Source organism: Mastigoproctus giganteus, chromosome 2, assembly GCF_048544385.1.
Source record: "Mastigoproctus giganteus isolate SK-2022 chromosome 2, ASM4854438v1, whole genome shotgun sequence".
NCBI lineage: Eukaryota > Metazoa > Arthropoda > Arachnida > Uropygi > Thelyphonidae > Mastigoproctus > Mastigoproctus giganteus.
The window spans coordinates 236,995,189-237,008,258 of NC_143576.1; the positions used below are offsets into that span (position 1 = coordinate 236,995,189).

Sequence of the window (13,070 nt, forward strand, 5' to 3'; positions counted from 1 at the left end):
TTAAATAGGATTGAGAGAATAAGAGTTGAAAAGCATAAATGAGGAAGTGAGAGAGAGGGAGAAGAGAGGCTTGGGTGTTACGATATATTTAGACATGATAGTTACCATGCAGGTAAGCATGGTGGCCAGGAAGGCACACTGTCATATCAATGATTTACTGTACATTCACATCTATGGAGAAGGCAGTTATAGTTTTATTATAAAAGTCTGGAAAGACTGCATATCCAAATAAAAACAGGTTCCTGACAAGGTCCAAAGTTAAAACACTCATTTGGTGTAAATAGTAATGGGACATTCATATGAGCAAATAGATAATGAAGATGTGAGTTACAGAGTAACCCACACCTTCACAATTCTACCAATGTGATGAACAATGCTGGAATTTTTATATTTAAATGGCACACAAAAAAGCAGGGGGTAAACTAATACACAGAACCTCAAGAAGTTTTCATTTGTCGTGTTGTTGACCACTGAAATAAACTACCTTCCTGAGTAGTCTAGGATGATGAAATTTAAGAAGCTGAATCCATGCCTTCTGGCAGTAGGAAGAGGATGGAAAAAAAAGTGGATATAGGCTGTATTGTACAAACTTTTTTACACTTCACTAATACTAACACTAAATTAACAGCAGTATTTGAATGCAGAAGCTGTTATGCTTCCTTGGTACATGTAACACACAAGGTTGCTGGAACACAATGTTCACTGGCTAATGTGAACATTCTGTTCTCCACCATTCCTGGAATGGTGCAATATCTTAGTTCTTGGATAGTCTTTTGACATTTTCTATAAATGTGGTTTCCATATTAATGTCACTGATGCCTATTGCAAACAAATACACATTGTTGCCCAGTAATGCCACAACACTGATTTTTTTCAGCCTGGTGAATACAAAGCTTAAATGAAGTATTTTTCTAAACTGGTATGCTTAACAAGTTTAGCTAGTGTTTGTTTTACAAGCATTGCAAAACTGGTATGCTATTTTTGCAAAATACAAAATGAAATGATTCACAAAAAAGGTAGGTCATATGGGTCAACAACAGTGCTTTAAATCCAGTTATATCCAAACACTTTTTTGATTGAATTTTCATGGGAAACATAATTGAATTCAGAGACAAGAAAAGTTTTCATTTTGAGATTCAATAAACTAGCACATCTAATATACTAATATACTTTGGAATTTTAAAATTGGAGGTCACTATATCATAAAGTGAAATAATGAATTCCAATTTTAAATTACCTTCTTTATAGTAGTGTAATCACTGAAGATACTTTAATAGACATTAAAACTCTCACATATGAAATGCATACTTAGTATTAGCAGCGGCAAATGATGCAAACTTATATAGTATTGGCTAACAAGAAAAAACAAACAAAAAAAAAAAAAAACTTTCTCATCACCTTTTTATCCCCTCTACAAATAAATTAATTGTTTAAAAATGTTAGAAAATTTATTCCTTCCCGCTTATTTCTGATTTATTTCCCATTTCACTGTTGAAGGTCATGTTGCTTTATAACGAAATTTCTGTTTACCGAATTTTTGGAAGTGAATGATCAATTTTATTATATAGAGGTATAACTGTATATATATTTTTTAATTAGAAACATGATTATATTAATATAAAATAAGTTGTTTCATCTTTGCTTTATTTAGATTTTTACAGGCACAAGGCCACCACATCCAAGCAGACTTACAATAACACTAGATGGAAGCTTGTTCCAACATTCAACTACCCACCGGCCAAAAACAAATTTCCACAGATCTATCCTGCAACCATCCTTCCACAATTTCCATTTATAACCTCTAATATGTGTTGTCCAAGAAAGAGTAAGAATACCAACAGCACTTAGTTTACTTAACCCATTTAAAGCTTTAAACAGGTTTCCTTGCAGGTGCACATTTTTTCCAAGTGCTACAATTTGCAGAACTTAAGTCTTTCTTGTTAAGAGTACCCTTTTGTTCAGGAGCAACCCTTTTTACTTTTCAGTGACTGATTTTGCACTTAACTTGTTAATTGTATTATAGCAATTATGTTGTTCACTGAAAAAAAAATAACAGAATTCTGTTCTCAAGCAGTTACATAGTGTAGAAGAAAACACTAAAGAAGTATGTAATTATACATGTTTGCTTTTGAACTACTCGAAGAAAATAACATAGGTGAATAAGATGGAGGACAAGGGTATGTCTGCCAGGGGAAAAAGATGATAATTTTGTAGAGCAGATATCTTTTAAGGGCACAAAAGGTTATATCATTGTACACATTGGCACTAATGACATTAAGTGTAAGAGATTTGCAGATTTACTTAACAAGTACAGGTTAATGTTGAAAAACAGTCACCAGTTAGGGTTAAATTTGAAAGTGTTTGCAATCCTGCCCAGACACAATAGGAGGAGTATATGATGAGAGTATTGTAATCAATTTGGCCCTGGAGAGATTGTGCAATGCTCATGGGGTAGAAATTTTCGCAGCATGGTCTGTGCTTGTTAACAAAAGAGATTGCTTCTACAGGGATGGGATACAATTAAACAGAAAGGGTGCAAGAATATTTACTAATGCTATTGAGGCAATGCTAGGTGGGTCAGAAAACAGGTAGCTTGGGAGGATTCACAGATTAATGGATTAACATTAGCCACAGGCAGAGGTGGAAATGATTCTTGCCCTGCATCTATTGGAATGAGCAGCAGCCCAGCAAGCAAGATGCTGGGAGTCATCATGGAACAAGTAAATACATGGGCTGTGTTAGAGTAACTAAGACTATACTTGCATGTACATCAATGCTAGGAGTATAGTAAATAAATTTGATGAATTTGAAGTGCTGGTCATGACACCAAATGCAGAACTGGAATTTGGGGATTACAATGTGTACAGAAAAGATAGACAGGATAGCTAGGGAGGGGTTATGCTGTCAGTTAAGAAATATATAAAATCTAAGGAAATGCATCCAGTTGACATAGATGGACAGTGCAATGAGTCAGTTTGGTGTGACACAAGCACTGGGAAAGCAAAAATGAGGGTAGGAGTTTGTTATAGGCCTAATGACTCTGATGAGTACAATGAACAATTATACATAGATGGACAGTGCAATGAGTCAGTTTGGTGTGACACAAGCACTGGGAAAGCAAAAATGAGGGTAGGAGTTTGTTATAGGCCTAATGACTCTGATGAGTACAATGAACAATTATACAGAGAAATAGAGTGGTCCAGTATACCAGAGTGTCTTATAATGGGGGATTTTAACTTCCCAGATATAGACTGGAACTTATGGATTGGTCGCTTGCATGCCAGCAAGGCTTTTGTGGATTTATTGGATGGTTGTTTTCTACAGAAGCATGTTAGAGAGGCACCTAGAGGGAGTAACACTCTTGATCTGATTATCACCAGTGATTATTCATGCATTAATAATATACAGATAAAGGAACCACTAGGTGGCAGTGATCACAGTGTACTGATGTGGGATTTACTTAAAGATGTAACTACTATCAGGGGTAAATAGGAGGGTTTTTGCTTTCAGAAAGGTGACTACAGTGGTCTCAGAATTCTTTAAAATTCTATACAGTAGAACCAACTGATGAGGTTACCAACAGCAAATTCTAAATGGGAAGCATTCAAGGAAGTAATCTTGGAAGCTACTAGGCTTTTTGTTCCAACTAAGAAATATTGTTCTAGGTTTAGGTTCAAATGGATGTCCGATGAACTAATGAGATTTATGACAGAGAAAAAAATTGCATGGGATGCACAAAAATTATCAGGCAACACAAAAGCCTATGACATAAGCTAGTCTGTAATTAAGTCACAAAGGAGGTTAGGCAAGTGAAAGATTATGTGAAATCTTTGGAAAGGATGCAAAGTAAAACAGCAAACACTTCTTTGCTTATATAAACTCTAGAAGGAAGAGGATGAATCAGACTGGTCCATTTGATATTGATGGTTCGATTGTTAATGATCCTGCTGAGGTAGCTGACAAACTGAATGAGTATTTTGCATCTACATTTATACATGGGGAGTTATTCGAGGAGCAGAGGGCTATATATATATATTTATCAAACTCTAACAGGGAATTAGATGATTTTGAAATAACCGAGAGAAAAGTGGAGGAGAAATTGAAGTTAAACATAAGAAAGGCACATGGGCTGGATAGGATCTATCCAGTTATATTAAAGGAAGTGGCAAAGGAAGTAAGCAAACCCTTAGCCATAATTATGAGAACATCCTTGGACTCAAGGGAAGTACCCACAGAGTGGAGATAAACAAGACTGGAGATGGGCAAATGTATCACCAATTCACAAAGGGGATCAAAGGGTGACACGAGGAATTACAGACCTGCTGACTCCTGTTCCAGTGAAAATAATGGAGTCACTGATTAAAGAAGCATTGCAGGATCATCTAGACAAGACTGCAGTAATAATTCAGACACAGCATGGGTTTGTTAAGGAGAAGTCTCGTCTGACCAATTTGATTGAATACTATGACGTAGTCACAAAGGAACCAGATGCAAAAAATTATTTTGATATCATAAATATACAAGGATTTCAGGAAAGCTTTTCACACTGTTCTGCATGGAAGACTACTGTACAAATTGGAGCAGTATGGTATTAAGGTTAAGTTGCTATAATGGATAAAAGGGTGGTTGAGTGGGAGAAGACAGTAGTAATCAATGGACGATGCTCTTCATGGACTAATGTTATTAGTGGAGTTTCCCAGGGTTCGGTGTTGGGCCCATTGTTGTTTTGTATATCAAGCTTAATGTCAAAGTTTGCAGATGATACAAAGGTTGGCATGGTTGTTAATAACAGTAATGGCAGTATACTGCTGCAACAGAATCTGGAAAAGTTGGGCACATGGGTTGAGAAGTGGCAACTGAAGTTTAACATTGACAAATGCGAAGTATTGCATATGGGTAGCAGCAACCCCAGAGATACTATACTCAGAGTAGTGGATAATGAAAGAGACCTGGGGGTAATTGTGCAGTCAGATATGAAGTTTTCTGAGCTTTTCAGACAGGCTGCCAGAGTAGGTCATGGTGTCTTGTCAATGATATACAGGAATTTTGTGAGCAGGGATAAGGAGGTGATTATCCCCTTGTATAAGACCACACCGTGAGTACTGCATACAGGTCTGGAAGCCTCATTTTTGGAAGGATGTAGAGTTGCTGGAATGAGTACAGAGGATGGCAACAAGACTGGTGAGGGGAACAAAGTGGTGCTCTTATGAAGAAAGGCTTAAGTTCTGCAAATTGCAGCATCTGGAGACTAGGCACCTGCGAGGCGACCTTGATTGAGGTGTATAAAGCCTTGAATGGATTGAGCAGGCTCAATTCTGATGGGATTCCTCCTCATGCTCAGATTACAAACCCGAGGGGGCATAAACTGAAATTGAGGAAGGACAGTTGTCGAATAGATGTGTGGAAATTTGCCTTTAGCTAGCGAGTAGCTGAATGCTGGAACAGCCTTCCATCTGTCATTGTGGAAGTTGATAGCTTAAATAAATTGAAGGCAGAACTAGAGAAACATTTGGAACAAATGGATGGGTGAAATGGGAAGGGTCGGTTTTTTTTTTTTGGCTGAGGCTGTATAAGCTTGCTTTCTTGCATCATATGCCTTTACTAATGCTAACACAGTTAATACTTACTTTTCCATTCAGCAACAGCAAATTCCCTTTCTTCAAATGACTGATCATATGGATCTGCAACTGGTTCATCAGATGGGTCTGCATACTGTGCTAGATATGGATGTGCCAAAGCTTCTGTTGCTGTAGGCCGTTTGTCAGCATCCAGTTCTAACATCTTTTCCAGTAAATCAACAGCTGAGAGAGGATATGAACTTGTTAATAATTGAAAATTCCCATTAAAACAACACTTTTAAATTTTAATTTCATTAACTGGCAATTAACATTTCAAAAAATAAATATATAGTTTAAGATGAGATGGTACCCAAGCGTTATGTCTATTATATAAGGTGCAAAAAGTTGGTTTACAGAATGTTAAAACCAAAATATGACACAATATTTTACCTATTACAAAATGATTACACTAGTTTACAAATTTAAGTTTGTTCACTGGGGTTTGAATTTCAATAGGTCCTACTGCCGAAGTATGTTGCTGTGATTTCAAATATGACAGATTTTTTCCCATCACATCCAGATACACCACAATTTAAGAAATAAAAAAAGTATTGTTTTTTACGAAAGTATATAATTTTATTGTATTTAGTAATGACGAATTGATAGGATTACATTTTCATATATCAAAAAATATGTAAATACTAACAAGTATTAATCAAAATTCTGAAACTTTCATTAATCAGACCTTTGTCTCTTTGTTTGAAAAGAATGTTTAATCATTTTTCTTTTATGTATAGTGCCAGGTTTCTCTCTTTTTAAACACCAGCAGTAGTCTGCCATCATGCTTTTTTTTTTTTTTCTTTTTCTGTTTATACTCCGGCACGACAACCAAGTCAGTAGAGCTTACAATAAATCGTCAATACAAATATTTATCGTATTTAGTAGTCACAGGCTTGAACCCCAGTCCACTCAAGGAACGCGTGCTATGCACTCTCGCTCCTGACCGCTGGGCTACATCAGGCCTCCTTCCCTGGTACCTCTGCTCCATTTCCTTTATGTCCTGATGGAATCTCTCCCCTTGTTCTTCGCCCATCTGTGCAAGATTTTCGGGGAAAAAATCAAGATGGGCATGCAAAAAGTGAATTTTGATGCTCATATTGCAACCTAAATTGTGAAGCTTTTTGAGCACATTTTGAACAATTCTCATAATCCTGTGATTTATGATTTCCTAGAAAGTTTTCCATTACACTTTTAAAGAAATCCAGGCTTCCCTTTCAACGTCAGTCGTAGTAGTTTCAAACTGATCATCTAAAACCAATTTTCTAATTTGGGGACCAATGAAGATACCCTCCTTAAGTTTTGCATCAGATAAACTGGGAAATTTACTGCAAAGGTACTTAAAAGCAGTTGCCATCCTTATTCAATGCTTTAACAAATTGCTTCATTATGCCTAACTTGATAGGCAGTGGAGGTAAAAGTATTTTATCTGGCTTCACCAAACTTTCTTGCACAATATTTTTTTGACGCTGGTGTAAGATTGTGTCTCTGAGGCCATTGCTTCTTTGTCCAATGCAGCGCTTTAGCTCTGCTATCCCATTCACAAATAAAGCATGGCATTTTAGTGTATCCACCCTGTTGCCCCAACAACATACATAACACTTTTAAGTCTCCACATAGTTGCCATTCGTGATCTTGGTATTTAATTTTCTCCAGAAGCAACTTTAGATTGTCATAAGTTTCTTTGAAGTAGACTGAATGAGCAACTGGCACAGATGTGTTCTTATCTCCATTATGCAAGAGAATACCTTTTAAACTAGTCTTAGAAGAGTCTATAAATAGTCTCCATTCACTAGGAACATATGATGGAGCTCCTAAGGCACTTATTAAACCAACGATATCACCGCAATATACAAGAGGACCTTCTTGTGAAATATACTGTATAAACTCCCTTTCACGATTTCTGTACCAGGAAAATTATGTACCTGGAGCAAGTAAGTTCTTCGCTTGAAGTCTGGATCCCAGAATTTCAGCAGCATACCTTGGAAGACTTAAGTCCCTTACTAAATCATTCAGTTTGACTTGCGTGAATTGCTGTGGCATTAAAATATTTTCTGGTTGATAACATTCCTCTTCACTAACCTTTTTAGCTTCTGCTTCGGTGGAAAAAGATGTGGACTCCAAAGTTTCTAGTGGAGATTTTACAGGCAGATCAGATCCATGCGGAACCGGTCTTAAGGCTTACGGTAGATCTGGATATTTGATGTCCTTTTTATTTTTTGAATTGTAACCTTTAATGTCACATACACAAAAGTAACATTCGGCATGGCTTACTGGCTTGCGCCACACCATAGGAATAGCAAATGGCAAACACATCTTTTTTCCTCAACTCCATTTTCTAAGATGTTTGACACATGTATGACATACTTTATGCAGTGCCCATGATTTATCGCCTAGTTTTATGTCAAAGTATGCATAATACGATTTTTTTTTTACAAAATCGGTAATATTTCACCTCTGCTTTACAGGAACAAAACAACCACATATGTAACAAAATATGTCGGGACCGTTTATACACTTTCTGGTTGCCATACTAAAAGAAAACTAACACACAATGAGAGCTCACGACGGTTTTTACAGGAGTACTGTGACCGCATAAGGGATGTGCCACTTATATAGGCTCTGTGGTTGAGTGGACTGTACAAACAAGTGAGTGCATGCTTAGACAAGTTTAACCTGTAACTACATACAGGAGTCTCCCAGACTCCACTTGGAAAATAAAATTCTGGGAATCACAGATGGGCTGGAAGAGTGGAGTGGGGGCCGTCTACCTTCCTGGGTCAAGGTAGGCTACCTTGCAGTGGTGTAGTTATGGGTTAAACATGCACAATCTGTTGTATTTGAGGCAAATATTTGATACTGATTACGAATATAGGGGTATAAAACTTGTAAACCATTGCAGAAACTATAGTTATGTACACATTTGTGTATAATACCTAGGTAATATTTTGTTAATGAATTGTGAAAAATCTTTACATGATAGAAACAAACGGACTTTGGTTTAGTAGTTAGTAAACATGCATAAATAACTGCCACATACTTTTACTCAAACCCCAGATACACTGTAAACCAGTGTTATCAAACCATATTTCTTCTGCAGCAACCCCCTCCACATAGAACCACTTTAACAAACATTATTGAATGTAGTAGATACATTGAAACATTATGGAGTTTTAAGCAACCCATAAAATTCTAAAAATGTCAAACTAAACTTGTGTAAATAACTTCAGTGCATGGTTTTTGACATTATTTAATGCCAAAATTATGTACACACTGATCATTCTCTCTCATCTTCTATAGTGAACTAGTCTGCAAATTACATTTTATAATAACACTGTATATACTTCAGTTAACACTAAGGTGACATGCAAATTCAGCTCAGGGTTCTACTATAGGAACGGGTTTGCAATCCTCGGCTTATCCGAGTTACAACTTGTATCTTGCATCTAGAACTACTTAGGTGCAAGATATCAATCGTGGCATTAGCCGAATTAAGGCTCACCGGGTCTGGAACGATGATCATCCAACCACCAGCACCTAACGAAGCGGTTATGCTATTCTACTCTGGTGGTGAGAAACGAGAAGCAGGAGTGGGCTTTATGGTCGATGCTCAGGCCACCAGTAGTGTGATCGCTTTCCAACCAATATCGGACCACCTGGCAGTCCTTACTGTCAAGGGCACCATCAAGACCCATATTATCTCCGCCTATGCGCCAACTGAGACTAGCCTGGACCCGACCAAGAATGACTTCTACAACCAGCTCCAACATACGCTGGATTCAATTCCGCAGACAGAATGTGATCATCCTCGCAGGGGACTTTAATGCCCACATTGGCGTGGACAGATCTGGTTGGGAAACAACAATGGGCAAGTTTGGCCATGGGAAGATCAATGACAACGGACTACGTTTGTTGTCCTTTGCCGCATCTAACAACCTGATCATTGGAAACAGCCATTTCCAGCACCCTCAAAAACATCAACCTACATGGCGAAATCCATCTGGCAAGGACTCAGCAATCCTGGACTACATTTTGATCAATGTCAAATTTCACTCATCACTCATGGACGTTCGTGCCATGAGGGGACCTGATTGCGGATCTGATCACTACCTCATCCGGGCTAAGGTGCAGCTCAAATTATGGCATGCAAAAAGATCATCTCGGTCAGCCAAGCTGGACTGGAGGCAGCTAATGAATGCTGCCAACAAACAGGCATATCAGATCGCCCTATCCAACCGCTTGGAGATGCTGGCCGTGCCCGAGGATATAAATGAAGAAGAAAAGCAGATCTCTGATGCCATCCTGGAATGTGCCAAGCCCCTATGTCCACCTGCCCGACGTCGAACGCAACCATGGATATCAGACGAGTGCCTCGACCTCGTGGACAAACGGAAACAGGCAAAGTTGGTCGACTTTGAACGGTACCGGCAGCTAAACCGAGAAGTCCGACAAAGAATGACAGCAGAAAGAGAAGCATATTGGAACCAAGTGGCAGACGATCTTGAAGTGGCGGCATCCAAGAACGAGTACCACACCCTCAGATGTCTGAGTGGAAAGACCAAATTGACTAGTGACAACATCAAGAATGCTGATGGGACCTTCGTGCGATCACCATCCGAACGCCTGCAACGGTGGAGTGAATTCTTCAAAGCTTTGTATAATCACGACCCACCTCAGGGACCGCCAGCAACAGCACTCTCGATCGACCCCCCTGAGGTCTCCATGGTCGATGTTGAGCCTACAGTAGAAGAAGTGAAAGCAGCCATACAATCCCTGAAGAATGGCAGGGCACCAGGAGTGGACCAAGTCACCACAGAAGTGATCAAAGCCGGGGGAGATGTACTGCTTCGCCGACTACGCTCGTTCCTCAAAACCATCTGGTGCACTGAACAAATTCCGCTAACATGGAGGAAAGCCATTATCGTACCGATCCACAAGAAAGGTGATAACCGGGACTGCAAGAACTACCGTGGCATCAGCCTCCTTTCCATCATCGGAAAGGTCTTTATGAAGATCATCCAGTCAAGACTGCAAAAACATCGCGAGCAAACCAGTCGAGAAGAACAGGCAGGATTTAGACCTGGGCGAGGATGCTGTGATCAAATCTTTGCCATTCGTCAGCTGATGGAGGAGAGGATCCGGTGTGGACAGCGAACCGTCATTGTTTTCATTGACTTTAAGTCTGCTTTCGACTGTGTCCACCGGCCTGCCTTATGGAAACTACTAGAGGTTGAACATGTACCTCGAAAAGTCATCACACTCCTCCAAACTGCATACAACGGTTTAACCAGCCAGGTGCACATCCAGAACGATTTATCTGAGGAATTTACCATCCAAACTGGAGTCCGCCAAGGGGATGTAGCCTCCCCGTTGCTTTTCAACATCGTGGTCGACGCCATTATGAGGCAAGCATTCAGAAACAGACAGGGCATACAATATGACAAGGATCACTATGTGACTGACCTGATGTTTGCTGATGATAGTGCTATCCTTGCCGGTAATGACGCTGAAGCCACGGACATCCTCTACGACATTGCCCGCATTGCCCGGCCATACAGTTTGAAGATCAATGCTGGTAAGACAAAGGCCCTGACAACAGATGGGTCGCAAGCCACCATCTATCTCGAAGGCGTCCAGATCGAGCAAGTGCAGGACTTTAAATACCTTGGGTCGCTGGTCCAGGAGAAGAAAGTTGCATCCACCATGGAAATCCACAGCAGAATTGGACAGGCGGCCACTGCGCTCGCCTCGCTCAAATGGGGTCTGTGGAAGAGGACCAACATTTCCACAAAGACTAAAATCCGACTCTTCCGGACTTTGATCCTGCCCATTCTTCTTTACGGATCGGAAACATGGATTTGTCTCAAGTTAGATTTGAACAAACTTGAGGTATTCCAAATGCGATGCCTGTGGCAGATCTCGGGCATCTCTCTTCGCGACCGCATCACTAATGATACCATCCGCGCCAGATGCCAACAGCAACCAACCATTGCTGACCAAATCCAGAAGCGAAGGCTTAGATGGTTTGGCCACGTATGTAGAATGGGCACGAACAGAATACCATCCACACTCCTTTGGAGACAACGACCCACCCAATGGAGCATCCAACGGACCGCGCCTAGGAAAACGTGGGCCAAGCAAGTGGAAAATGACTTGAAGAGCCGACGTCTCGACCTTAACCAGGCCAGGCCAGGACTGATGCCATGGATCGTAAGGTATGGAAGAACATCACAGAGCAAGTCCGAAACCCTGCGGCACCTACAGCAGCATACTGGTTGCGTGGCCAACCGCCTCCCCCAGCTGCCAGCTAAGGACCAAAGAAGAAGAAGATCTTGCATCATCTTTAAGCTGTCCTACACTCTTTGTTCTTATTTCTCCGAAATTATTAGGGCAATCCAAGGATGTAGGAGAAACTACTACTTATTTTTACTAATATATTTTTGCCTTCACGGAGTTCAGGTACTATTATTCCTACTCTATTAGTTTTTAATCATCTTACTATCCAGATGTTTCTCTTTGCATTAACTTAATTTTAACTAATTGGCTATTTACCACGTCCATCACATAGGGGTCACCACATGCGTATTCCCTCTCAACTAGAGGGATTTGCATTTCTTTCATGACAACTATTGTTGTTACTACATCGTGTCTTGGATACAGTAGATATGCCTTATTCTTTACATTTATTCTTATTTTAATTATTAAATTATAATTCTCTGTCGGGTCAACGATGTTCAATATGTGCTTGCATTAATACTTTATATTATCTTTCTTTTGATTCTAAATTTTTAACTACCTCTTATTTGTTTGCATTCAAATTACTTAATCTCTAAATTTATTACTATTATTATTTCATATAACTTAGCAGATATTGATCATTACAGAAACAGAGAACTCCTTGTCATTTTTTGCCTTCAGTGGGTGGATGGCCCCAGATGAAGTCACCTAAATTGTAGGTAAATAGCAATACATTTTGTGTATATATTTTAATTTATATTCTCTTCTTTCCCCTTTTTTCGTATATATATATATATATATATATATATATTTTTTTTTTTCCCCCCTACTAACTTTACCCTTGCATTTTCTATACATCTATCTTGGTATTGTCTTCTAGAATTGTCTTCAATATTAAATGCTATATACAACATATTTTATATAAACACACACACACACACACACACACACACACACACACACACACACACCAATGAACAAAAACATTATGACCAGCTAGTCGTTAGGCAAATCGAAATAACTGCAGGTGAACTATAGCACGTGCGGGGGTTGGGACACTGTATAAAAAACACCTGATACTGAGCTCTGTTAATCAGTGTTACACTTGTTCTTCAGATGGGAAAGGCAGTGGACTTAGCGAGTTTGACAAAGGCCAAATTGTAATGTCCAGACGACTGGGTCAGAGCATATACGAAACGGCATGGCTAGTGGGATGCT

At 39.4% G+C, this 13,070-nt stretch overlaps 1 protein-coding gene across 1 annotated transcript in view; it reads right to left on the reverse strand.

Annotated features, from left to right (window-relative positions):
* The window catches only part of p38b (p38b MAP kinase), a 208,978-nt gene that overhangs the window by 37,334 nt on the left and 158,574 nt on the right, over window positions 1-13,070 (reverse strand). The window contains exon 11 of the mRNA XM_090390241.1: window positions 5,628-5,801. Coding sequence (XP_090246367.1) covers window positions 5,628-5,801 — 174 coding nt within the window. The remainder of the gene's footprint in view (window positions 1-5,627; window positions 5,802-13,070) is intronic.